The sequence below is a fragment of the Pyrus communis genome, chromosome 15, assembly GCF_963583255.1.
Source record: "Pyrus communis chromosome 15, drPyrComm1.1, whole genome shotgun sequence".
Taxonomy (NCBI): Eukaryota; Viridiplantae; Streptophyta; class Magnoliopsida; order Rosales; family Rosaceae; genus Pyrus; species Pyrus communis.
Window position 1 is genome coordinate 10021375 of NC_084817.1, and position 27160 is coordinate 10048534.

General features: G+C 36.7%; 1 protein-coding gene across 5 annotated transcripts; it reads right to left on the minus strand.

Annotated features, from left to right (window-relative positions):
* Positions 1–17554: 17554 nt before the first annotated feature.
* Positions 17555–25965, minus strand: LOC137717718 (transcriptional corepressor LEUNIG-like). 5 transcript variants are annotated; one of them, XM_068457175.1, is made up of 19 exons: positions 25820–25965; positions 25502–25617; positions 24933–25030; positions 24647–24756; positions 22983–23338; positions 22758–22859; positions 22303–22381; positions 22148–22223; positions 21876–21925; positions 21253–21555; positions 20889–21092; positions 20389–20634; positions 20162–20306; positions 19486–19595; positions 19137–19286; positions 18677–18832; positions 18455–18571; positions 18135–18341; positions 17555–17980 (listed from the first exon to the last, which is right to left on the minus strand). In XM_068457175.1, exons 2-19 carry the CDS (start codon positions 25531–25533, stop codon positions 17837–17839), a joined length of 2685 nt encoding a protein of 894 aa, XP_068313276.1. In that variant the 5' UTR covers positions 25534–25617; positions 25820–25965; the 3' UTR covers positions 17555–17836. The 5 variants fall into 5 exon arrangements, with proteins under 5 accessions (XP_068313276.1, XP_068313275.1, XP_068313273.1 ...); XM_068457174.1 differs by having other exon boundaries at positions 20162–20279; positions 22758–22843; positions 22922–23338; XM_068457172.1 differs by having other exon boundaries at positions 22758–22843; positions 22922–23338.
* Between the last annotated feature and the right edge of the window lie 1195 nt (positions 25966–27160).

The window sequence follows — 27160 nt, forward strand, 5'->3', positions numbered from 1 at the left end:
GCGTAATCGAATTTGGAGTTAAAACGAAGACTTTACGAGATTTCGAACAATAAGGGCATTTTGATAATTTTTCAATTGGATATATTTATCCATCATGGACCATTAGGGGGACGACATGTGGCAAGTTACCCCTATTTTCTAGGGTGTTCCTTTTTGTCTTGTGACTCTTTCCCTCTCTTATTTCTCATTTTATTTTTCTTCTTTCTTCTTCCCTTTTTCTTTTCTTCACTCCCTTCTCTTCCTTTCTTGCTGAGACACACACACACACACCCCTACACATCTACAACCCTAGTAAGGCATCACCCCCACCATCATCCCTTGCAATCCTTGTGAGCCATTGGACCTGAAAATAGGAGAAAAACACCTTGAAAACTCCCACCCCGCGCTGCACAGTGCCATCATTGTGCAACATTTTTCTCAAGCGAATTCTCGCCATTTTTTTTGCCAAGGTAAGCCTCGAAATTGGTCCCCATCATTGTAGATCATGCTTGTGCTCCGCCGTCATCCACAACGGTGCCGATGACTTTTCCGGCGACCTATCTCGGCACATGGTAACGCGTGGCTTCTCGGGCCACCACCCAGTGGCGGCGCGTGCGGCAGCGCATGGGAGAACCCAAGGTCTCTCCTTAAGTTTTTCGACGTGCTGAATCCGAATCCGCTGTCAGTTTTCCTAAATTCGATTGTTTTAGTAGAGTTTTATTAAATGGTCTCTATTTGAGTTTAGGTGCATCAATTGGAAGTGATCCCTTCCTCCCTAGTTCGAGCAGCTCCTCAAAAAACATACTATGTAGTACTATATGAGTTTTCAAAATAGGGGGTTAGTATGTTTAGAAAGAAAATGGTTTTCTTATTATTAGTATTATTATTATTATAAACTTTGTCCACTCACCCTTTGTTTTGCACCCCCTTCAAGAGTTAGAATCGAAGCATACGATCCAGGCGTCATGGCATTTCCGCATAGGTATCTTCGAGTCTTCTCAGTGTAGGACCCATTCCTTTGTTCATACCTTTTTATAATAATTCTTTCACATTATTCTTGATTAATTGTATGTTCTGAACACGTTTCCGCATTGGCATATTTCTTTCTAATTACATTTTTTTATTTGTATGCATGTTTAAAATGGCTTCGTCACCCTCAGATGTTGGCCAGCATGTGCCTATCCTTGTATCTGGGGATATTAGGGTCGAGGCATGTCAGTTTAGTATCAAAGCATACTTAGGATCTCATCCTACTCTAGTAGTGTGTCGTCCTTGATATCATTTGGATGTTGCAGCTTCTGTTTATCGATGTCCTTCGGCACAGTTATGCAATCCTTATTCTGCCTGAATAGTTACCTCCTATTTGAAGCATAAGAAATTTGTGTCGAGATTGTGCCTTAACAGTGACGTTTTGGAATGATGGACGACTCTTAACAATGGACTGATACTCTGCATCATGCATTATCTAGGAATGGCAAGCAAAGTCGGATTTACATAGAAGTGATGTGAAATAGAGAAATCTTAGTAGGATGAAGTCTAGTTGGGACCAGCTGGAGATATGAAACAATGATGGTACTCTGTGACTTTCTTTCTGTTAGAATGGCTGGCAAAGTTAAACCTGTTGGGAGATTACTCAAAACGTCAGAGGTTTGTATTGGAGAAATTAGGGAAACACTAGTGGTAGGCGAAGTTAACAAGTGTTAGTTGGGTAGATTGAATCAACTTCCTTAGACTTATTGTTTCCGCTGAGGGAATTCGCGTGGACCCTCAGAAAAAATTTCTCAATGATTTTTTTACCGATAATATCTTTGTTTACTTCAACCACAAGGTCATTTTATTAAACATCAACAGCCAGCTTTATACCAAATTCCTCAAATGTCGACCTTGCTTAGATTACGTACCTTTCTTGGGAGACGTTAGCGTAGCAGAATATATTTTTCCCATGACAGTTGAAAATTGAAAAATCCTCTCGAGTGTCGTGAATTACGAAATACCATTGGTCGTGTTGATTCTATTAATAGTGATCAACAATTCTTTGATCATAGTCCTATTTCCATTTCCTTTGGCCAGGAAAAAGTCAATTTTATTGTGATGTGGAATGTGAACGAATATGAACGAAGTTCCTGACAACTGAAGTGTTGTCTCACATATCCATCGTTCTTACACCTTTCGATGATATCAATCAATTTTAAATCTTGCGGTGATGTCTTACTGAATTTGTAGTTGTGCGCTAATGCATCATGATCGAATGACGCTTATACCTTTCGACATTGGGAACACATGATGTGAACCATCCTATCTTCTACCTAGAGTCAACGGTTACCATCCTGGCTTGAAAACCGAATTACACCCCTTTCGGGGAGTAATGCATTAAATCCTTGTCAACCTCACAAACTTCTTAATTATCTTCACTCAAAAATAGCTAAATCTCATATAACAGCAGATAAAATATATCAATGTCTACGATTGCACCGTCGCGTACCACTCCAATTGTGTAATTGTAGTTACTGAAGACCGCAGTAGAAAAACACATAAGTACCTAAATACTCATCAATCTGTTATATTTCCACATTATGCTGAACTCCCGAATACTGTTATGACGTCATTTCTCAATCATCAGGAAACTGAGTTAGCCAATTTTCAAGTTCAACCATTTCAATTGTTGTTACCCAATCAAGTTAGGTACTTGTATGTACTCAAGCATTAGAGTTGTATATTCAATCCAGATATCTTGTACTCTATATTTAATGGACTTGTTTTGATCCTTAAACTCTTGAGTGTTCTTTTAGCCTTCTCGACATGGTTTCTTGCTAAATTTGTGAGGAATTCATGATGGATCGACTTGGATGAAATGTGCGCCCAATTTCATATTGGTACCAATAGGAACATTAGGAGCATAACATTTTCACAAGCCTGCCAGAATTACCAGGAAGAGTTCCAAGTGGTCTTAAGGATTGCACAATATTTTAGTAAGGAATTGGTGAAGGTAGAATTGTAGGTTCCGAACCTGGTGATTATGGGGTCAGTTTCTGTGAATGGTTTGAAATGGTAACCATTATTTGAAGGAAGTTGTCAGAGTGATAGTTTTTCTAATTATACCTCTCGATTGGGAGAACGACCATAGTGGTTAGTCATGAAGGAAATGTTTTACGACAAGTGTTCACCTCTACGCATCTTTCAAGTATTTCGCTCTAGGAACTTATTGTTCATATGTACGTGGATGTCGAAACACTTCTAACAACTCTGATTGGTGCATTTTTTAGGTAGTGCAAGAACGCGATAGAGGCGTGAATCAGACGATCTAGGGACATTCTCACATTGAGGGGCAAAATGGTAATTTTGGCACACTTGGGAACTTCTTACTTGCTTGCCAAGACAACGAGTTATCGACATTACATGATACAGACTGTAATATCGATGGCTTATTTCTTGGGTTTGCTAAGCAAGTAGGCAAGTTGGCCATCTACAGCAGTAGTTACTAATTAGTTATGGTTTGGACTCGACCTAAGACACACACACCCATTCTCTTAGTACGTGACGTTACGAATGCTTGAGCAAGCCCATCTTAATTTTCAGTTTTGATTTTCAGTTCAAATATTTTAAATTACATTATTATATTTATATATGTATTTTTGCCATTAAAAATTTTGGGTGAGTCATTTCCACTTTCAATTGTAAACTCAGTATAAGTATTTGAATCCTACATTAGTATATATCTATTTTTGTCGTCATCTTATTATACGCATATATTTTTTACCTTAGGTTATTACATAATAATATGTGTTTTCAACTTTATACTTTTATATATGTATTATACTATACTATATTATTGAGGAAGGAAGAAGGTATGAGCCATCCCGGATTTTATGGTTTTTATAATTTTAAAGTGTGAATTTATGAAAATGCCCTTCGAGGCAAAAACATTGATTTTTGTTGATCGTCATGTTGTGTCATGTAAGGCCTTTTCCTTGACGTATTCTTGTAGTACTCGTCATTATAAATGCGTGGGGCCAAGCGGAATTGAATTTGGAGGAAAAACAAAGATTTTACAGGATTCAGAATGATAAGGGTATTTTGGTAATTTTACAATTGGAGATATTTCTCCATCATGGACCATTAGGGGCGACACGTGGCATGTTACCCCCTTTTTTTGGGGTGTTCCTTGTTGTCCCGTGACCCTCTCCTTCTCTTATTTCTCATTTGATTTTTCTTCTTTCTTCTTCCCTTCTTCTTTTCTTCACTTATCTTCCTCTCTTGCCGAGACACACACACACCTACAACCCTAGCAAGGCAGCACCCCCACCATCATCCCTTGTAATCCTTGTGAGCCATTAGAACTGGAAATAAGAGAAAAACACCTTGAAAACTCCCGCCCCAGACTGGACAGTGCCATCACTGTGCAACATTTTTCTCCAGCGAATTCTCACCATTTCTGGCCAAGGTAAGCCTCAAAATTGGTCCCCATCATTGTAGATCATGTCTAGGTTCATGATTAGTAAGTTGTTGGGTAGTTTTGGTGGTGTAGGAACTTGGAAAACGCAAGAGAAATCATTGTGCAAAATCTGGAATGTCGAAACCGTGGTTGTTTGGCCACTTTCCAGCCATTTTTCTGGCTAACTTCGATCTTCGTTAGGCCTCCTAAGGGTATGAACCTCTTCTCCAAATCCTAACTACATTTTGGCTTTTGAATCACTCGATTTGGACTTGTATCGAACTTGAAATGAGCTCTTGAAGCTTGACAAAAAATCTAGAAAATTGCCATAAATTTGAAGGTGGCAAGTACAAGCGTACTCGCGGCTCGTGGGCCGTGTGTGGGTTGTCCCTCCCTGAATTTTTCAATCTGCCGAATCTGAATTCGCTTTCTGTTTTTCTAAATTCAATCATTTTAGTAGAGTTTTATTAAATGGTCTCTATTTGTGCTTAGGTGCGTCGGTTGGAAGTGACCCCCGACCTCCCTAGTTCGAGCGGCTCCTCGGTAACGGAATATTTGTGAGTGGACCCCTTCTCAAATTGCATGTTTTTATAAAATATTAGGCTTGCATACATTTCATATTCATTGAATTGAGCATGTTTTATATTATGTTTTACGGATTTCTATATTTATGGTTTACGGAGAATTTATGATTTATTTAAATTGCTTTTACAAGGTATATATGGTTTATCTATTTACGGTTTATAAAATGGCTTGTTTATAGAAATCACGTTTATGAATTTATTATGATTTTGGATGATGAGGTTTTGGTATTCTACACTTGGTATGAGATTTTGGCTACATTTTTCGATGCTAATCTGGTGGGTTATCATACAATATATACACACAACATGCATATGTAGACGTCTATGGCCATAAAACACAATTGATAATATTTATGACATACTCCCAGCATCATTGGTGAAACCAGTGTCGATGTGTTATGTATATGTTTCTTCTCTGGCATAGCCCAGAGTCATACAGCTTTACCTTTGGGTGATGGGACCTACCGTATTTCTTCACTGGCGTAACCCAGTGTCGTACAGCTTCACCTTCGAGTGATGGTTATGCCTTCAGGCGACTATGATACCCTTAGTTGAGTACGTCATTGATGTGATTTATGGAAGTGTTATGGATTTTCCTTCAGGCGCCTATATTACCATTACTAAGCACTTGGATTATATGTACCTATTTTACCAACGTTTTTCATGTCATACTAGAGTTTTCAGAAAACCTACTATGTAGTACTACATGAGTTTCCAAAACAAGGGCTAGTATGGTCAGAAAGAAAATGGTTTTCTTATTATTAGTATTATTATTATTATTATAAACTTTGCTCCACTCATCCTTTGTTTTGCGCCCCTTCAGAAGTTAGAATCGAGGTATACGATCCTAGCATCAGGGCACTTCCGCATAGGTTTCTTCGAGTCTTCTCAATGTAGGACCCATTCCTTTGTTCGTACCTTTTTATAATAACTCTTTCACATTATTCTTGATTAGTTGTATATTCTGAACACGTTTCTACATTGGCATATTTCTTTCTCATTACATTTTTTTTTTGTATGCATGTTTAAAATGGCTTCATCACCCTCTAGTGTCAGCCAGCATGTGCATGTCCTTATATCTGAGGATATTGGGGTCGGGGCGTCTCACTCGTTGATCGACTTAGCCCTATTGCCACTCACATAATTTCTCCTCATCAATCGGCATTTTTGAAGGGTAGACGTATTTCTGATTGCATTGGCCTAGTTTCAGAAATGTTCAATTTTATGGATAAAAAAGCATTTGGTGGTAATGTGTGCATAAAAGTTGATATCGCTAAAGCTTTTGATACTCTGAATTGGAATTTTCTTCTTCATGTGCTTTCTAGCTTTGGGTTTTCTCGTATTTTTGTGGATTAGGTGCATGTTTTATTACAGTCAGCTCGTCTTTCAACTTTGGTAAATGGCACGCCACATGGGTTTTTCTCGTGCTCACAAAGTATCTGTTAAAGAGACCCTCTTTCTCCGCTTCTTTTTTTGTTTAGCAGAGGTTTATCTTTGCTTTTCTCTATTGGATGGATTACTGCTATTTCAACTCCGCGAGGTTGTTGCCCTCCAACTCATTTGTTATATGCTGATGATCTTTTTATTTTTTATCGTGGAAATGTTCGATCTCTTCATTCTCTTCAAAAAAATTTGGATAAGTATGGTTGTGCATCGGGACAGCTTGTTAATGCAACTAAAAGTCCTTTTTATCTCAGTTCAACCTCTGCCCATCGCAGAGTGCATATCTCGAGATATCTTGGCTTTCATATGGGTATTGTTCCTTTCACTTATCTTGGGGTTCCCCTGTTTTGCAGTAAGTCAAGGAGAATTCATTTTCAAGATTTGGTAGATAAGGCTAAAGCTCGTCTTTCAGGTTGGAAAGGTAAACTTCTCTTAATGGCTGGAAGGCTCCAATTGATGCAATCTGTTTATCAAAGCTTGTTTCTTCATAGCTTCTCAGTTTATCAATGGCCAACTTGCCTTTTAAAGCATCTTTTTGCTTATGAACAAAATCTTATTTGGTCAGGGGACTTGGCTTCCCAAAAGTTAGTCACTGTTGATTAGAGTATAATGTGTGGACCTAAGCATGGAGGTGGGCTTGGTCTTCGTGATTTGGCTTCTTTGAACTTGACAACTTTACTTAGTTTTGGCTGGGATGCTTTACAATCTTCTTTTTATTTGGGTTTTTTTCCCTCGTCAACATTTTCCTTTTACGCCCTACAAAAAACAAGATATTTATTTACTGTCTTCTGTATGGCATGGTTAGAAGTGTGATTTGCCTATTCTAAATAATAATAGTTGTTGGATTAATTGGTGATGGAAAGTTAGTCTCTTTTTGGTTCCACAAATGGTTGGATGGACCGATTATTGGCCCTTCATTATCTTTGGTCATTTCACCTACAATTCTTCCTTGGGTTTCAAATGCTATTAAAGCTCAAAGGTGGCCTTTTTCCTTTATGTGGTCTAATAGATTCTTTGTTTACATTTGGCTTTAAATGTAGAGAATGACAAACTGATATGGGAGCCTTTGTCGGCTGGGAAATTTTTCTTTTCTTCTGGCTATCATCTTATTCGGGAAAAACATAACGATTGTGCTTGAGCTAAGGTTATTTGGTGACATTTTATTCCGCCTCAACTGTCTATTTTGGCTTGGCAGCTTTTCCATGACAAACTTATTACCAAAGGTGCACTACAACGATGTGGTATCTCTCTGGCATCCATTTGTTGCTTATGTCATAGTTATGAGGAATCTACTTTTCATTTTTTTCTTCGGGTGCCGGATATCTAAGTAGCTTTGGAGGTGGTTAGCAAGTCAATTTGGTACCTCTTTGCCTTTCTCAGATACCCTAGCTGCTTTTTGGGATACTTACATACGGAAGCCTTTTTCCCAACAGTTGCACAATCTCTAGATTTTTGGAGCTCTTTCTACTATTTAAGCTATTTGGAAAGCTCGAAATAATTTTATTTTTTAGGGTCGCCCAATATATTTTCGTCTTCTTTGCATATTTATCAATTCTAGGATCATTCATGGTGGGAAGTTTATTCCTGGTTATTCTCAGGGTTTTGATGCTAGTATCATTTCTTCTCTGGGAATCCAACCTATCCCTTGCAAGGCGCCAACTATTTTTCCTATGATTTGGTCTTCTCCTCTATTTCCTTGGATTAAACTTAATATAGATGGTTTGTCTAAAGGAAATCATGGTCCTGCTACTTGTGGAGGAGTTCTTCAGGATTGCCATGGTCAGTTTCTTGGTGGTTTCTGCCAAGGAATTGGTCATCCCAACTCTTTTTATGCAAAATTATCAGCAGTTATTATTGGTGTATAGTTTGCATATCATTGGGGTTGACATTGTCTTTGGCTAGAAATTGACTCTTCTAATGTTATTTCTGCTCTCCAATCGACTAATTTTCATCCTCCTTGGCCTCTTCATACGCAATGGTGTATCTATTTGGACCGCATTTTAAATATGACTTTCTATGCCTCTCACATATATCGCAAAGGAAATGTAGTTGCAGACAATTTTGCTAACATGGGCTTATCTTCTCTAACTTTGGTATGGCATGATTCCCCTTCAATGGTTGTTCATGGCCACTTTATTTTAATACTATATTGGCTTTCCTGGTTTCCGCTTCTCAAATTAATGTGCATCTCTACATACAAGTTTGTCTTACCTTTTTGTTTTATTTTTTCTTAACCTTGTGATGTTCCTTGTTTCTGTTTTGTAGATTTAGACCTTTAGGTTTGGCTTTAGAGGGGTTAGGTTTCATGTCCCTCCTCTTTTTCTTGTATCTTTGCTATTTAGCGTCGAGGTTTTCTACAAAAAATACAAAATAAAATCTTCAATGGGTAACGGATCAGGTCATAGTACCTAATAATATTAACAGGTCGATTTCGGGTTTGGTCATATTGCTCGTTTATTTTAACAAGTGTTACACAACACGACCTGTTAAGATATTGGATATGTCACGAAAACGATACGAACACGAAAAACGCAACACGAATGCCAGGTCTAATTTTGGAGTAGAGTATTAGGATTTACTAGAAAACAAGCCCGCGCGTTGCGACGAGAACCAACTGTTTCAAGCATAATTGCATAAATAAGACACATTTAACCTGAATAAATTCAACACAGTCATGAATGAACAGAGAGACACATGAGTGAATGAGGTCGATAAGATAAGCAGCTTGGCTTTTATATACATTCAACTTAACGTTGCAAAAAAAGTTCTTGATCACATAGGAAGAAACTGAACGTTCTTGATCACAAAGACATGGTTGCCAAAAAAGTTCTGTTTCCATAAGAAACAGAAGCAACATTCAGTTCACACATATTTGCCCTTGTAGTTAAGATGGTAAAATATGTATCCTGCAGGGCAAGCAACTATTCGTCACTCACAATTTTCTTTTCTCTCTCTTCCTCACTCATAATTTTAACCTAACTATAAAAAGGAGCTTTATAACACCACAATCAATATCATTTTAACCCAACTAAAAAGAAACTAATTCCATGTCATAAGTTTATAAACATGCATAAAATATATAACCTTTCATAAGTAATCAAAAGCTTACAAATGCCAAGTAAGTGTATACTCAAAATAATGAATTTCGCGGTACATATTTCAATTAACAAACCACAAATAAAGTGGAATTCAAATTGATAAACTGGCAGAGGAAAATGCATTAACATTTCATGCTATCCACCTTGATGACAATATTCATGAGTATAAGATTTTATAGAAATAGATAATTAAATGAGCAAGATAATAACAAAGAATGTTCATCCTTTTTCAACCAGAAGAGCAATCCAAAAACAAAAACAAAAAACAGAACTAAAAAAGAACCCTTCTTTTAGTTTTAGCTCTTTGACACCATTTAAAAAACATTACAATGAAATTTTGGAAATCGTTAATTATCATTCTTCAGAAGCATCTTTATGATTTCTAGACATATTTAAAAAAAAAAAAAAAAGTAGAAATATGAATCCAAACAACCTCCAATGGATACACTAATAGGATCGCCCAGTCGACCACCAAATACTTCCAAAGATTATAAAAAAGAGGTGTCTCTATTACATGCTTTTTCGAGACCTGGCCAGAAAAAGGAAGGCAAAAATCTAAATTTGCCTCTGCCTTCGGTTACAAAGTTTAAACTAAAATAGTTTTAATTTGAAACCAATCAAGGACTATAGCTATCCCCTAAACCACCACGTTACCCAAAATTCTTTTATTAGCAATCAGAAAACCACTAAACAACCACCATTCCAATAAATCTCACAGAAAACCCAAGAAAGAACAATGCAAAGAATAATAGAAAAAAATTGAAAGACAGAATTTACCTGAATGTTCACAATAAAGAAGAATTCTCACCTATCATGTGCCGCATATTTCTGCAGAACGAAAAAATTTCAAAAAATATGAGTCGCGTTTTAATCACCATTTCTTAACAACTATTCAGTAAAGGATCAAACAATCATGCCATAAAACTAATTTGAGAAAAAAAGGGAACTAAACTTGAGTTGAGTAGGGTAAATAATTGAAGTGACTTTTGAGACATTTAGGGTAAGATTTCTGTATAGTGTTGTCAGCCCAGATTTGTAACATAATTTTGTTCTGTTACATATTATCCAAATAGCAGATGTACCATTTTAATACAATAGCAACACATTGCTTACAATAATAAAAGACAGATCACACAAATATACAGGTACACCATCATGTATTTGTCTCATTTGTTGAGCCATATGGCAGGAACAATTGATATGCAACACATTTAGCCCGCACATTGTTGCAGGAATGTCAATTGGATCATAAATATTGTAAGTGTTAACATAAGGGAAACTTCTGAACAAACTATCAGTTGGCATGAAAGTTCTTTATAGGAAGGAATTGTTATGATGCGATTACTACTGAGATAATTGCGAAACTGATCATGCTCAACTGGATATATTTAAGTATTGATAAAATGAGGATTACATATATGAATGCCATGTTAATTTTCATTATGGTTCTTCTCATAACCTTAAAATAGGGCCAAGAATTTCGACTCACCATCCCCCTTTAGCACAGAGCAACTCGCTTCCTTTGTTAACAGATCGTGTTGTTCTCCATCATGTTCCATAACTCCAGTGACTGTAAATATTTTCTCAGCTAAAATTATCAGTAAAGGATCATTTTTCCAGGAAGTAAAATGGGATCGCACATCCTAACTGTTTAGGAGAATAGTGATTTCCAGGAAAAGATGTAACGAACTTTACATAAGCATAATAATGCAGAATTGACTTGCCTGATAACAGCCAATGACCAGCAGTGAAGTATATGTAGGATGGAAAAAGCATGAATGAAATTTATTTCCGTTGCAGCTCAACTCATGAACGCATTCCCCTTCACCTCCAGCTCCAAGTGTCCAAACTCTTACAGAGTCCTCGCTGACAGATGCAAGGAACTCGCCAGAAGGATCCCAACACACAAAATGGATAGCTTAGTATGCCCCTGCATTCAAACCCGAATTCCAATTAAAACAGTTGAGAATGCACATAAAAATAACATAATCAATTTCAATCACAATTATGAAAAAAATTGGTGAGAGAAAATGTTAGACTCCTGTAATGAATGTCGACAAGTCTGAGTCTCGACATCCAGTGTAGACACAACATTCTCAGCGGCTGCAGCAAGCAATCTTCCAAGACGGGGTTGAAATCTCATTTGTGCTGTGCCACCCTAATACATTCAAGCATACAAGAACTTAACAAAACATAAATAATATGAAAACCACCACTACCCCACCCCCATCAACTTCCTGCATCCCAGAAGACAAGATTCTACCTTGAACACGCTCGAGCAGCTGCCATTGTTAATACTCCAGTAGCGTATCTGACCATCACTGTCACAAGAACAGATGAGGTCATCTTTATTTGGGTGGAAATCTAATGACATAACGAGGCCGAATGTCCCATAAAGGTACGGAGAGAATAACCAGGCTGCAGATTAAAAACATAGAGAAGGCTTAATACAGCACATCCACAGCATGTCACAGGGAAGAAAAACAAAAAAGATAAATCATCCTTTTAAGAATAGAGCCACCAACTCGGCACCCGAGCAATGAAAAAGATTATTACAGCATATATATAAACTTATAACGGCGAAGATTACAGAATATATGATAGAAAGCAATGAAAAAGATTATTACAGCATACATGTATATAAACTTATAACAGCGAAGATTACAGATAATATGATAGAACTCAAACTAGAAGTATTATACTTAGTTTGACTACTCAGTCTTCAAATCACGAATCAATAGGTTAAAATCAGAGTGAAGCTAAGTAGATGAATAGGACAGAAGAATTTTCTACTAACATTGTCAGCATCCCAGACCCTGACAGTCTTGTCGAATGAAGACGTTGCAAGACACGGCATGCTCGGACTAAAACGAACATCAGTTATCAAAGCTGAATGTTCTTCTAGCGTACTTTATGGCTTTAATATATCTGTGTACCATAAAACAGCCTGCATAATAAAAAATAAATAACTATGATGAACCAAATAACACTTACAAATGCAATTCCCTGAAACCAAGTACACAGCCAAAAAGATGTAATTGAATAGTAAGGTTGCAGAAAAACAGGTTGAAAAATCTTTGATTAGTTGACTGTATGCTATTTACTTCCTATGATAAGTTACATCTACATCCTCTGCACTGGGTTCAATGACTTCAACTATGTGAAAATATAAGTGCTTTGAATCGGTATCAGATTGTAAGAAAAAAGATACACAAAGAAAATGAACGTCTTTATGGTAAAATTTGTTCGGCTGGATGAATGTTGAAACTCTGAAATGTTCCAAGAAGTAACCAATCATAGAACACCTCACTTCGTTGGGAAATAGATGAAGTGACATCTTTCAAAGGGAGAACAAAAAACTCTTTGCCGGCTGAGACTTAGATAGGTAACCAACAAAAATAGGAGAGTGTTGTTTAACCAAACTGAAGGTCTCCTAAACCAGGTAGGTTCTACAAGTTTAGTGTTGTTTAACCAAATTAAAGGTGTCGCAAGTCGTGGACACAGTAATGTTTAACCAAACTGAATATGTGCCAACGTGGAGGGTTTAGTAAACAATTAGTGTTTTCTCAAGGTGTGAGAAGTTTTTACGCGAAGAGTTGATTTGTGTGTTAAGTTAAAAATCCCTTTCTCGTTGCGAAACCTCTTTATTTATAGGCAAGGTTTCAAGGATGAGCAAGTTTTCCGAGGTAGAGTCTTGATACGACTGAGCTTCCACAACATTTTTCCTGAATATTCCAACTTATCCTCCTTCAGCTGAAACTTAACCATGATCTAGTCTTGCCCTGTCCATTCGAACATGGATTCTGAACCTGATCTCTTTCTAAACTTAATTTATTCTTATTGGATTAAGCATGAATTCTAGTCCCTTAAACAACTCCAATCTTATCAGAAATCAATTTCCAATCCTTACCAGTTTTAGTCCATCTAGGACTCGACCGAGCCCTGCTCAAGCGTGATCTCTCCACAGTCCTTCAAACAACTCAGCTCGGCCGATGACGTCCTGGGCCGAAACACCCTTAACTCACAGATCCAATGTTGGGCCTAATATCGAAGATATTACCAGCTTGCAACACAGATATCAAGGAATTTCACATTTATGTTCAGATATATTTAAGAACTGATAATTGGTCAATGTGCATCGCAGCATTGAATTCTCCCCACAGAAGCTATTGGAAATTTGAAAATCCTGACTCACCCACCTTATTATCAAGGGTAAAATACAAAAAACTACCTAAACTATTGATTTCACGACATTTTCATACCTTATCTTTTAAAATTGACAATGTCATACCTCATCTTTAGAATTTGTGTCAATGTTATACCTTCCGTTAGCTTGGCCATTTATTTCTCAGTTAAATGCTTACGTTGCTTGATCTGGGACCCATTTTTTATTAAAAAATTAACAAAATATTATTAAAAAAATATTATTATTATTTAAATATTAAAATAATAAAAATATATACATAAAAAATAAAAAATAAACCTCTCATTTCGTCCCTCCCTCATTTCTCTCTTCCCCATCTTCCTGCAACCCAGAAAGAAGAAGGAGGAAGAAGAAGAGGAAGAAAAAGAAGAAGAAGAGAAAAAAAAAACCCCAAACCAAACACAGTTCGTCCCCCTCCCCCCACCACAAACCCAACCCCCTGCAACCTAGAAAGAAGGAGGAGGAAGAAAAAGAAATTAAAAAAAATATTAAAAAAATATATATATAAAAAAATATAAAAAATAAAAAAAAAACAAAAACCTGCAACCCAGAAAGAAGGAGGAAGAAAAAGAAATTAAAAAATTAAAAAAAAAACTAAAAAAAAAAATCCCCAACCGAACCCGAAGGAGGACGTAGAAGAAGAAGAAGAAGAAGAAGAAGAAGAAGAAGAAGAAGAAGAAGAAGAAGAAGAAGAAGAAGAAGAAGAAGAAAGAAGAAGAGGAAGAAGAAGACAGAAGAAAGAAGGGAAAAATATTAAATGATTTTTTTTAGTTTTTAATAATTTTTTAATAAAAAATGGGTTCCGGATCAAGCCATATCAGCATTTAACTGAGAAATAAACGGCCAAGCTAATGAAAGGTATAACATTGACACAAATTCGTAAAATGAGGTATGACATTGTCAATTTTAAAAGATGAGGTATGAAAGTATCGTGACATCAATAGTTAAGATAGTTTTTTGTATTTTACCTTATTATCAAAGCCACCACCACTAGCAAGAACTTTACCATCTGATGAGATGTGGCAACTCACAACCTTGCTTGCAGTTGCACTTGCTCTAGCATAGTTTATTTCCGTAAATGTGAACCCTAGCTAAGTCCCAAGAAAACTATCCATGTTTCATTTGGAGTCCATTTAGTAACCATTTCATTTTTCAGTTTTTAGCTTTCAATTCTCTTTGTCAGAGATAGAGAGGGAATACATGGGAAAAAGGAGATGAAGAACAGTGGAGGAAGGATGCATGGTCGGTTGGAATGTGGAAGAAATGTATATGCAAGGGAACACAAAAATGAAAACCAAAAACTCTTAAACAATTTTAAATTGTTTTCAATTCGAGTTTTTTGTTTCATGCATCCATTTTGCTACCGCATACATCCTCTATCGCTAGCGCACAAAATAAAAAATAAAAAATTGTTATCAAATGGGTCCACAGAAGGAAAAAAGAATTTAAAAAAGAAAAAAAAAATTATACCCCACATTTCAAGGACAACTAGATAACAAAGTCACTAATGTACCTGTAGATTGTGCATCATCAAGAAGTTCATCATCTTCTGCATTTTCTGCATCGTCTGCAAATTGATCCATATCCGTCTGCAATCGAACCTATTTATCATCCCATTACCAAAATTATCAATTCCTTGTGATACCAAGGAGATGAAAAGATTACTCACCAACTGAACTGCTAGTGAAAGAATAGCATCAGCACCAGACATCATCAGAGGCTTAAGGAGTTGTGGATGTTCTCTTTGGAGAAAAATATTTCTCCTCTCTTCTCAACTCTTTTCCTTTATCATCTTTCCACTTTCTAATAATTTCATGTTTGCTGGTGGAGTTGACGCCAAAGTCCACTTGACATTATTTTTCAAGGAAAGGATCCTTCAACTAATCCTCCTCATCAAATAATCTAAGCCTTTGAAATTTGATTCAACGGCTAAAAATATGAGTCTACTTTAAAAGTTATAATAAATTTAACCGTTATATCAAATTTCAAGGATCTGGATTGTTTGACGAGGAGAATTAGGTGGAAGGGATCCGGAGAGGATCCCTTTCCGTTTTTTAAATGCTTAATGAGGGTGCTTTTGTTGAGACTAAAATTTTTTATTCAATTTTAATTATAAGCAATATTTATGATCTAAACTAAAGAAGGGGAAAAGAGTTTGAACACAAAATGCAATGAATTAAAAAAAAAAAAAATTCTAATCAACAGGACACTTCACCATTTGCGCGGCTCAATTTCTAGTTAAATTCACTCAATCAAAACTTTTGATCTATAATATTCCAAAATTATCCTGACAAAATGTGGAAATAAATTGCGGTTGTCTATGTTGAACTTTACAGAAACCATCCAAACTTGTTTCAGTTTTATCTGTAATTGGCGATGAAATTACAATTACCAACATCCCACGTGAAATTACCGTTACACCAAATAATTTCTTCGTTTCAAGCATGTAAACCCTTATGTTCTACATTTGAACTGCGAAACTGGATCTTGATGACAAAAGAATTATCATCTCAAAGAGACTCGGCTAAACCAAAATGACACGAGACATGATAATCTTTCCCCTTTTTCTCTACTACGTATACACCCCCATTTAATTAGGGTGATGCTATCAACACACCTATGTTTACCTCTCATACATCCCTTATTAATTATGCTCTTGGATCTTTTTCAGTTCATTCGATCAAGCGGCTATAAATTGAGAAGAGTGTATGGGAAGTAAAATGAGATGTAGATAGTTCTACCCTTTAATTATGTCACTTGTTTTCATTTGATCTTAAGCCCATATATGGAACATAAATGGGCTCCATAAGTCTTTTTCATACAAATGTTTCCTGAAATTAATCCACATCATCAAGATGGTCCTTGAAATTGAAAATCGATCAATACGGTCAGTGAAAATAGGTGTTATAAATCAATGTGGCTTTTTTGTCAAAAATAAGTTATATGTTGATGTAGCACATAAAAGATTTATGGGACAAATGGTCCTTGAAATTCAAAATTGATCAATGTAGTCATTGACAGTATATGTCGCAAATCAACATTGTCCTTCTATCACAATTTTGTCATAAAATTTGTTATGTGCCGATGTAGGCTTAATAATTTCTTAATTAATTAAAAAATTGATAGATCTTGCAATTCTTAGCGTCACCAAGATAACCAGGGAAACGCCCAACAAGCTCTTCAAGATTAAGGTTGTGAGGATGTCGATTGCCCAAATGTTAACAGAGATGTCACATAAGTCGTCGTCAATCCAAGCCGTTACCAAAGGTAGTCTCAATTTTGGTCCAATTTTGGTAAAGGGTGTCCAAGGATACCTTGAGTTGTTTTTTTTTGTTTTTTTTCAAAGAATAGATGACAAAGGCTACCATAGATGAAGGTATAGGAGTGTGGGTTGCGATCAAATTAACTAAACTTGTGGAACCCATGAATGTGTCAAATCAAAACATAATAGAATTTTTGACAAAATTATGACAAAATAACCATATTGATCAGAATCACCTATTTCTAGAACTACATTAATTGATTTTCAATTTTAAGGACTATCTTGATAGTATGAGTTAATTTCAAAGATCATTTGTGATTAAAAAATAATAAATAATAATAATAATAAAATAAAAAAGACTTCTAAGCCCATTTATGTGTCATATCAACACATACCAGAATTTTTAACAGAATTGTAAAAAAATAACATTGATTTGCAACACATATTTTCGAGGACTATTTTGATAGATTTTCGATTTCAAGGATCATCTTAATGGTGTGGGTTAATTTCAAGAACCATTTTATGATAAACCCTTTTAAGATTGAAACACAATGAGAACGATAAAATTTTCTATTTTACTGTTCGAAAAACGTTACAAAGAGCTCCATGAAGCATGTAAGAGATCTCCACGTTTTAACTGTAGTAATAAGCGTACAAATACAACAATAATATTACAAGGTCAGTTTCCGGGGGTCATGTGGAGGCAGTTCGAGATCCATTAAAAGCAAAAGACGATGAATCCAGCAACCAAGAGACAAACTACAAGCGTTGGACCAATACTGGCAGAACCTAATCCTACTCTGTGAAGTTCAGTTAATCAGAGTAACGACCATTTCATTTCCAGAGCTTGACATACTTGTCGTGACTAGCCGAAGCAACCAAACCAGTACCAGTTGACACAGACAACGCAGCAATAAGTCCTTCGTGTGCTGATAGAGTCATCGTCTTGTTCTCCGTCATGTTCCATAACTCCAGTGACTGTAAATATTTTCTCAGCTAAAATTATCAGTAAAGGATCTTTTTTCCAGGAGGTAAAATGGGAACGCACATCCTAACGGTTTAAGAGAATAGTGATTTCCAGGAAAAGATGTAACGAACATTACATAAGCATAATAATGCAGAATTGACTTGCCTGATAACAGCCAATGACCAGCAGTGAAGTATATGTAGGATGGAAAACGCATGAATGAAATTTATTTCCGTTGCAGCTCAACTCATGAACGCATTCCCCTTCGCCTCCAGCTCCAAGTGTCCAAACTCTTACAGAGTCCTCGCTGACAGATGCAAGGAACTCGCCAGATGGATCCCAACACACAGAATGGATAGGCTTAGTATGCCCCTGCATTCAAATCCAAATTCCAATTAATGCAGTTGACAATGCATATAAAAATAACATAAACAATTTCAATCACATTTATGAAAAAAATTGGTGAGACAAAATGTTAGACTGACCTGTAATGAATGTCGACAAGTCTGAGTCTCGACATCCAGTATAGACACAACATTCTCAGCGGCTGCAGCAAGCAATCTTCCAACACGGGGTTGAAATCTCATTTGTGCTGTACCACCCTAATACATTCAAGCATACAAGAATTTAACAAAACGTAAATAATATGAAAACCACCACTACCCCACCCCCATCAACTTCCTGCATCCCAGAAGAAAAGATTCTACCTTGAACACGCTCGAGCAGCTGCCATTGTTAATACTCCAGTAGCGTATCTGACCATCACTGTCACAAGAACAGATGAGGTCATCTTTATTTGGGTGGAAATCTAATGACATAACAGAGGCCGAATGTCCCATAAAGGTACGGAGAGAATAATCAGGCTGCAGATTAAAAACATAGAGAAGGCTTAATACAGCACATCCACAGCATGTCACAGGGAAGAAAAACAAAAAGATAAATCATCCTTCTAAGAATAGAGCAACCAACTCAGCACCTGAGCAATGAAAAAGATTATTACAGCATATATATAAACTTATAACGGCAAAGATTACAGAATATATGATAGAAATCAAACTACAAGTATTATACTTAGTTTGACTACTCAGTCTTCAAATCACGAATCAATAGGTTAAAATCAGAGTAGAAGCTAAGTAGATGAATAGGACAGAAGAATTTTCAACTAACATTGTCCGCATCCCAGACCCTGACAGTCTTGTCGAATGAAGACGTTGCAAGACGTGGCATGCTCGGACTAAAACGAACATCAGTTATCAAAGCTGAATGTTCTTCTAGCGTACTTTTTGGCTTTAGTGTATCTGTGTACCATAAAACAGCCTGCATAATACACATATCAAGAACACGCTAAATAAGAACAGGCATCACAAATAAAAATAAACATTAAAGCTTTTAAAAATTAAACTAAACAAAAGATTTCACATGTAAATGTTCTGGAAGAATCAATTAGCCAATATGTAGCAGCAGTTCTTAATCCTCCCCCAGAAGTTATTAGCAATTTAAACATTCATTCCCTCACCTTCTTATCATGGCCCCCACTAGCAAGAAACTTTCCATCTGATGAGAAGTGACAGCTTGTAACCTTGCTTGCGCTTGCTTTAATAGAGTTTACTTCTGTAAATGCGAACCCTGCAGTCAAATTCAAATTCTGAGCTCTCAAAGTAAACAATAATATTTACAAATAACCAGGTTTACGTATTTTAATTATTTCAAAAGAAAATAAATAAAAAATAAATAACTATGATGAACCAAATAACACTTACAAATGCAATTCCCTGAAACCAAGTACACAGCCAAAAAGATGTAATTGAATAGTAAGGTTGCAGAAAAACAGGTTGAAAAATCTTTGATTAGTTGACTGTATGCTATTTACTTCCTACGATAAGTTACATCTACATTCTCTCTATTGAATGTTTACGAAGATAAGGAGTATTGACAATGTTTGTGAGTTTGTGGACAACACAATTACCAAAAACACGTGGTAGTTAATATATGTGAGATAAAAATTAATAAAAGTAAAAAGACAAAGATCATTGATTGAGACTTGTGATTCAATACCTATGACTTGCACCATCCTGGTTTTTATGAATGTATATATCTACCTAACATACCTATGACTTGCACCATACTGGTAGATACTACGTTCAGGAAATGTAAAACGAAGAATTTATTCAACAACATGGCATCCACCGCACCTTTGCTGACATCCATACATCGACCAACAGCATCTCTATGATCCACATCATCAGGGGATAAAAAAGACTCGACATTATCATCAAGAGACCCATCCTCTACAAATCGGTCCATATCAGCCTGCAATTCAAGATCTTTATCATCCCACTGCCAAAATGGAATCCCAATGAGAATCCGTGCAAGGAATTGCCAATTCCTTCTAATACAAGAAGATGAAGAAGTCACTCACCAACTGATGTGCTGGTGAAGTAAGAGTACCAGTACCATCAGCGCCAAACATCATCAGAGGCTTGGAGGAGCTACCACTATGGGGCAAGGCAGGCATTGAGATTACATCTCCAGGAGTGTGAGTCGAGGGAGTTGAAGGGGCTGAACTCGGGGAAGGCCCAGCTGTGTTTGCTGTACCCGTGCTATTGGCAGGCCCTGAAGATGACACTGGCTGCTTTCTCTTTCTTCCTGCCTGGTTTTTTGAAACCTTAAATTGCATAGGCAAAACTGTATCAGGAGCTTCACAAGAATTCTAAAGAACATGTAAATAAAAAGTTGAAAAATAACTACTCTACAAGGTTGATTTTAGAGCAAGTACATGTTTTTCAGACATAACTGTCTTAGTTTTGTTTATATGAACATTCCAAAACGAGCTTAGTTATAGAGTAATTTTATAAGCATTACAAGCCTGAGTTAATTGACCAAGAAAAGTTCACAAGAAATAGCCATAAAAGGACAGACCTGATCATTTCCTCGAAAAGAGTTTGACATGCTACCATCCATAGTGATGCTGCCAGCACCCCCCATTTTATCTTGCTGATGGGGATTGAGATTTGAATTTTGCGACTGCTGATTAGGAAGACCATGCTGTTGAAGCTGTTGAAGCTGTTGCTGCTGCTGTTGGGGATTGCTGTTTTGTTGCTGCTGTAGTTGAGCCATTTTTAACTACAAACAAACAAACAGTCTCAGAAGCCAAAGAGAATGAACTGTTTGATAATATGTGGAAGTACAGAGGGGGTAAACACTGCCATCATAACAACTACAAGTGAAATGAACAGAGATTAACAACTACAACTACAAGTGAAATGGACAGAGATTGGAGCACCTTAATCAGCATATCTGTGTCTCCACGAGGCAAAATAGGGCCACCAGCTTGAAGAGGTGATCCCATATTTGGTACCACGTCACCAACAGAATTTGATAGGCCATCCTTCCCAAGACTGCGATTCATTAGCATTCTTAGTCGTCTACTTTCATCACTGGCAGCAGACGGTGATGTCATATTTTGCTGAGCAAGCATAAGTTGCTGGTGTTGTGGTGTCAACATCTGAAGCTGATGAAAGGGCTGGGGAGCTTGTATGAAAGGTTTCTGTTGCTGAAGAAGTCCAGAGCGAAGCTGCTCCAAACCCTAACAAGGAGAAAAACAGTTGTAGAGTATTGATGAGTGATACTCCAATCTTCAGAAATGCAATGAAACAAATGATAAGAGATTTTAATTTTAAACGAACATTGGTCACTTCGAGATTCTAAAGTTCAGAGACAGACAACAAACAAACTAATAGAGTTTCCAAATTCAGAAACAATGCAATTTTGATGCATTTAGCGCAACTACTACCATTGTTTTAATAAAAGATCAGAAACTCAAGAAAAGAAATGGTCCAAATAGACATAAGAATTCTCTAACAAAGGCTACGAAACAAAAAAAGTACCCAGCCATCAAAAACTTACAGTGAGCGGCCATCCTTTTAAAGTCAAATTGTTTCCACCCTGATTTGATCCTGAAATCAAAGAATCTTACATGTAAGGTACAAGCATCATTATAAAATACCATCAAAACCTACAAAAAAATTTACCTCTATAATTACTAAGTTACTAACTCACAAATTACTTTGGAATAGCAGGCTTCCAATATCAAAATATAAGCAGACCAATATGCAAACAATATTTCAAAAGAGTGAGACATGGTCAATCAAACATCGAAACAGACAAAACAAGAATACCAGGAATTCCTATCAATGATCCCTCAGGACATGCAACTCTGGGATTCAATACTGGATTGATTTCAGTCTTTATGTCCTGATTCCATATACAAGTCAGAACAGATAAACATGATTCAAAAGACATATAATGGAATTCCACATAAAACTAAGCATACCGGTGTAGACCCTGGCAATTGCTGATTTCGAGCTTGGACTTGTTGAGTCATCCCACCCGCTGTACCATGCAAAACTTGCCTGCAAAAAAGAGCTCACTGTTTTATATATAATGTTGATAACAGGATTAAGTAACAGCTTCCACATCCAAGACCCTGAATGAATGAGTAGTTATGCGGGCACAGCATACGAACTAACATTTTACAGTTTTCCGAGATATATGCCGGGTGACCGGGGTCGCACTTTACTCTAAATCCTAAAAATACAATATCAGAGCAATCCCAATTTTCCTATCATCAATATGAAACTGTTTTCTGCGAGCCCTAAATTTCTGTGCATTTAGTAGATTAGAAGATAAATTGCTTAGCATAAACAAGTCCACATCATTTCTCAATGTATCCAGAGGCTAAACAAGCAAATAAGAATAGTTGAAAAATATAGTCTTAGAGAAACGCACCCTGAAGGCTGGCCGGTTGCTGCGGCTGACTTCAATATTGAAGTATGATTTTGATCCAAAATCTGGCCCACATTCTCACCAAATCTCTGCTGCAGATTGTTCCTAATATGGTCAGAAAACTGTTAAGGTCATTCTATTCAAAATAATAAGGATAATTCACCTACCTTCATAGATGCATCATCCATAGAATCTCTCTGAAGAGGAAGTTTTAATCTTTCCTCATACATCTTTGTAGCCATGGCATTCGCTGTTCCAGGATTTTGTCGCATGAGAGGATCATTTCCAACAAGCCCATTTGTAGGTCCATTGTGGAGATGTGCCCCATCTCTTCTCTGATGCGGCTGTGGCGGTTGCTGTTGCTGTTGCTGCTGTGGTTGCTGCTGTTGCTGTTGCTGCTGCTGCTGCTGCTGTTGTTGTTGTTGCTGCTGCTGCTGCTGTTGTTGCCTTTGAAACATGAGTTGCTGCATTTGCAGCTGCTGCTGCTGTTGTTGTGAGTTTTGCGGTTGCTGGGAATGTTGCTGTTGTTGTTGTTGTTGTTGCTGCTGCTGCTGTTGCTGCTCCCTTGCTTTAATCAACTGAGTCTGCAGTTTGAATATGTCATGAGCTTCCAAAAGGCACTACCTTGTTTATAAGAACTATAAGAAATACCCTTGTAAAGCTTGTGATTATCGGTCCATATCACAGGAACCACAAAGACATCAAATTAATATGGCTAATTCACTATAAGTAACTTTTGTAGAAATATACACGCAGCTATAGTAGACAAACAAACAGTATTCCTCATGACTATTTGATGCTTCCACTGAAAAAGATCGTGCTTATTAGTTACTATTAAGCGTGAGGTTGAGCGTGTTCATCCAACTTAGGGATTACAGTCAAATTGAGAGGCTCTACCGATGTCATGTCATTAGTGTAGAAGACGAACAGATATTCACCTTGGCCTACACATGAAGTTCAGTGAAAACGCACCAAAACAAAAAGAAAAAGCACCCTTCTCCAGGCCAATACTGTAATTATAAGCTCAACAAAACAACCCATAAAGCAATTAGAAATTTGAAAAAGTGGTTGAAAGATAGAAAGTTCTTGTTACTCAAGAATGCAAAACAATCAAAAGTTCTAACACTCATCTGAAATTGTACAGGCCAGCATATTTTCAGTTCACATACAACCATCAGGGGTTTAAGCCTTACGACCATCAAACAAAATGTGAAAATAAAGTTTGGTGAAGGGCTGAATACTTGTACATTGTAGCATATCTAGAACCTTTGAGTTTTAATAATTGTTTGCGAAAATTATAACGAAGGAATAAGATGTCTTGATGAATATATGATAGAACATAAAGCAGATGGAAAATCAGAAGCAAATAAGTCAATACAACTTTTTCAGTGATTCAAACTATAAAGGAAAACAACATAGATCAGAAATCCAGGGTGAAAACTGAATGTTATTATATAAACAATAGTCACAAGAATCGGAGTAAACTTTTATCAAAAGAAGAGTCAGAGTAAAACATGAAAGGGATCGACTGCAGTAGATTCGGAGAATGGTGTAACTGAGAATATAACAATTCACATATAGACTAAAGAAAGAAAAAGCAAGAATAAAAATCTCAAAATCTACTCCAACATAGGATCTCCATTTAGTTCTGTGAAAAAAAATAAGAAAGAGACTCCCCTGGCATGAGAGTAGAAGTGCATTCCATTTAAATTGACTTGTGAAGAAAACATGAAGCATGAAACAAGCTCAACATTAACTATTCTATTTAAAGCTGGGAACTATCAGCTACAGAAAACACACCCTTTTCTTCTCTCTTAAAACTCTCATTGCAAATGATATATGGCCTACAGTATATACCAAGCTAATACATAATAAAGCATTCTCAAACTAACCTCAATGTACGATGCAGCAACCTCTGAATGCTTCTCATTAGTCCTAGCAATGAATATATCCCAGAAAACCGACCACCATTCAAATAGGAAACCTCCTGGTGCATCAATAGCTGTAAACCCATTTCTCAAAAACATTAATAAATAACGAGAATGGAACTTATAGCCAAAAGAAAAATCAAAATGCAAGTTCAGCAAAGGAAAAAAAAAACTCATTTAAAAAGTAGTAAGAAATATAATTTCCATTACAAGGTTTTTGTACCCCTTAGGTCAAAATTTCTGTGCTTACCAACCGGATCTGAGGATACTTTTCCTTCAGCTTGGAAAGCTTGTGCAGAAGCTTTTAAATCCCTCTTCACTAAATAATCATGGATATACACATCCAGCCTGTTAATCACAAACATTATCAGTCACACAAGTCGAAGGAGAAAAATCGAAACTTCAGAGAGAAAAACAGTGAAAGACTATATTTTGGTTAACAAAAACCCAAATATTACTAAGAATAACAGAAATTATAGAGAGCTAAGGGATGTAATAGACAAGGCTCAGTCCAGAAACCCAATTTCCGCTGTAAAAAGTGAAGTAAAAGATGGCCCAAATTCATACCCGTTATAACAAACAAACCCTAGAATCCACACACTAATTGAAATTAACATACAAAACAAAAGAAAACAGGATAAAGAACCCAACTTTAATCCAAGCTCTGCAAAAACTAACAAACCCCAGAAAATCCCAGAAACCCAGAACCTGAATCGACCCAGAAAACAACGAGGCCAGCAAAATAGAAAAAGATAGAAACCCAGATAGGGAACTAGGGCAGAAAATGAAGAACTTTACAATTTACAGCCCAAAACTTACATTTTGTCAGCTTCCCAGTTGGTCTGAGACATGCTGTTGAAAAGCAAAATCTCACCCAAACACTGAATAATAATGCCAGATTCGCAAATGGCAACTTCTTCTGCTACTTTTCAGCTCTGAAGCAAATCAAACCCAGAAGAGAAAAGTAATAAATTATTGGTACAAAACATGGAAGTTCATAAATACAAAAAGGAATGTGCAGTAAGAGCTATAATTTTACCAAACGAAAAATACAGAGACAAAAAAAATTGCAAATATAATTTTCAGCTGATGTCAGATTTATAAATTAATAGAGAAAGGGAAAGATGATAGGGATACCTTCAAACCCTTTTTCCTTTTGGGAGTTTATCTTTAATGTGGTTGTTGTATTTCTTTTTTCTTGTTTTTATTTTTTCTCTTTCTTCTCAGGTGACTAGGAATTTTTCTGAAAGTGTTGAAGTTGGAGTTGGACTGTTGGTGGAGCTTGAGCTGCCGTTGCAGATATCACAATGGTTTTCCCCGATTGAATTTACTTAATCACCCCTCAAACCCTGTCAAATTTCAACCTAATACCACCGTGATCGTGCAAAGCTTTTTCTTGTAATGACTGAATTGCCCTTTCATATTGTCTTAAAGTAATGTGTTTATCAAATATAAAAAAAAAAAAGTTAATTTCAATTTATCAGCTGAAGTCTGAGATTTTCAATATTTAATACATTAAGTTTTTAGAAATTGTTATTAGTACTTTTAAAACCTTATTTGACATTCTAAGTTTTCTATAATTAAAAAATAAATATATACTTATGAAAAATGTAGAATATAATTTTTGAAATGCTAATAAAAATTTCTAAATTTTTTTACTTGAAATTTATAATTCTGAAACAATTTCATATATGTTTTAAAATGTCTGTTAAAACAGTAGTTAACCATGACGTAGAATTCACGTTGCGTCAGCATTAATATGACTCCATGAGTATTAAAATTTTAAAATAATTAATAATTAATAAAAAAATATTCTATGCCCCTCCGTTTTCGACTGCCCGCAAATCCCAGATCTTGGTCTCGATTTCAATGGAGGAGGCGTCGGAAGGAGAAAATCAGAACAAAAATCATGATCCAAACCCCAATCGAAGACACGCACCGCCGCCGTCCCCTCGTCCATCTTACCCCGACCCACCGGTATCCGATTCCGACTTGACCAGTACCTCCATATCTCCTACAACTACGGCCCCAGCCATTTCAAAGACCTCCTCTTTCTAATCCTCTTCCTCCTCTTCGTCCTGGCTACCTTCGCCATCGGAATCTTCGCAGTCGTCCACTGCAACCAAAACTACTCTGCCATTTCCTCCTTCGCCTACGACTCCGACTCATCCTCATGCGTCAAAAACGAAATTTTGACCCGTCTCCCCAACTGGGTCGGACAAACTTTCTCTGCTTACTCGTCCTCTCTGGTCAAAGATTTGACATGGACCCAAGCAAGTCGTCTATGTCTTCCTCCCTTTCTTCATCGTTTTCCCAATTTTCTTCAACGGGTACTGGTTCGTCGCCTACACTCTCAGCTCGACCTGCAGCGACGTTCTCCCTTTAGCTTACAAAATTTTGCTTCTGATTTTCGTGTTTTTGGTAATTGGGGTCCTTGTGTGGATTCTTGTGGTGAATTGGCACCGGATTGAGCTCACT

What these genes read in the sequence shown, in the direction of transcription:
- LOC137717718 (XM_068457171.1), bottom strand. Translation starts at nt 25,533, where the DNA reads ATGTCTCAGACCAACTGGGAAGCTGACAAAAT. An exon ending in GTGGGGGCCATGATAAGAAG is followed by an intron (nt 19,287 to 19,485) that starts GTGAGGGAATGA and finishes TGTATTATGCAG; the next exon opens with GCTGTTTTATGGTACACAGA. An exon ending in GCTGCTCGAGCGTGTTCAAG is followed by an intron (nt 18,572 to 18,676) that starts GTAGAATCTTTT and finishes TGAATGTATTAG; the next exon opens with GGTGGTACAGCACAAATGAG.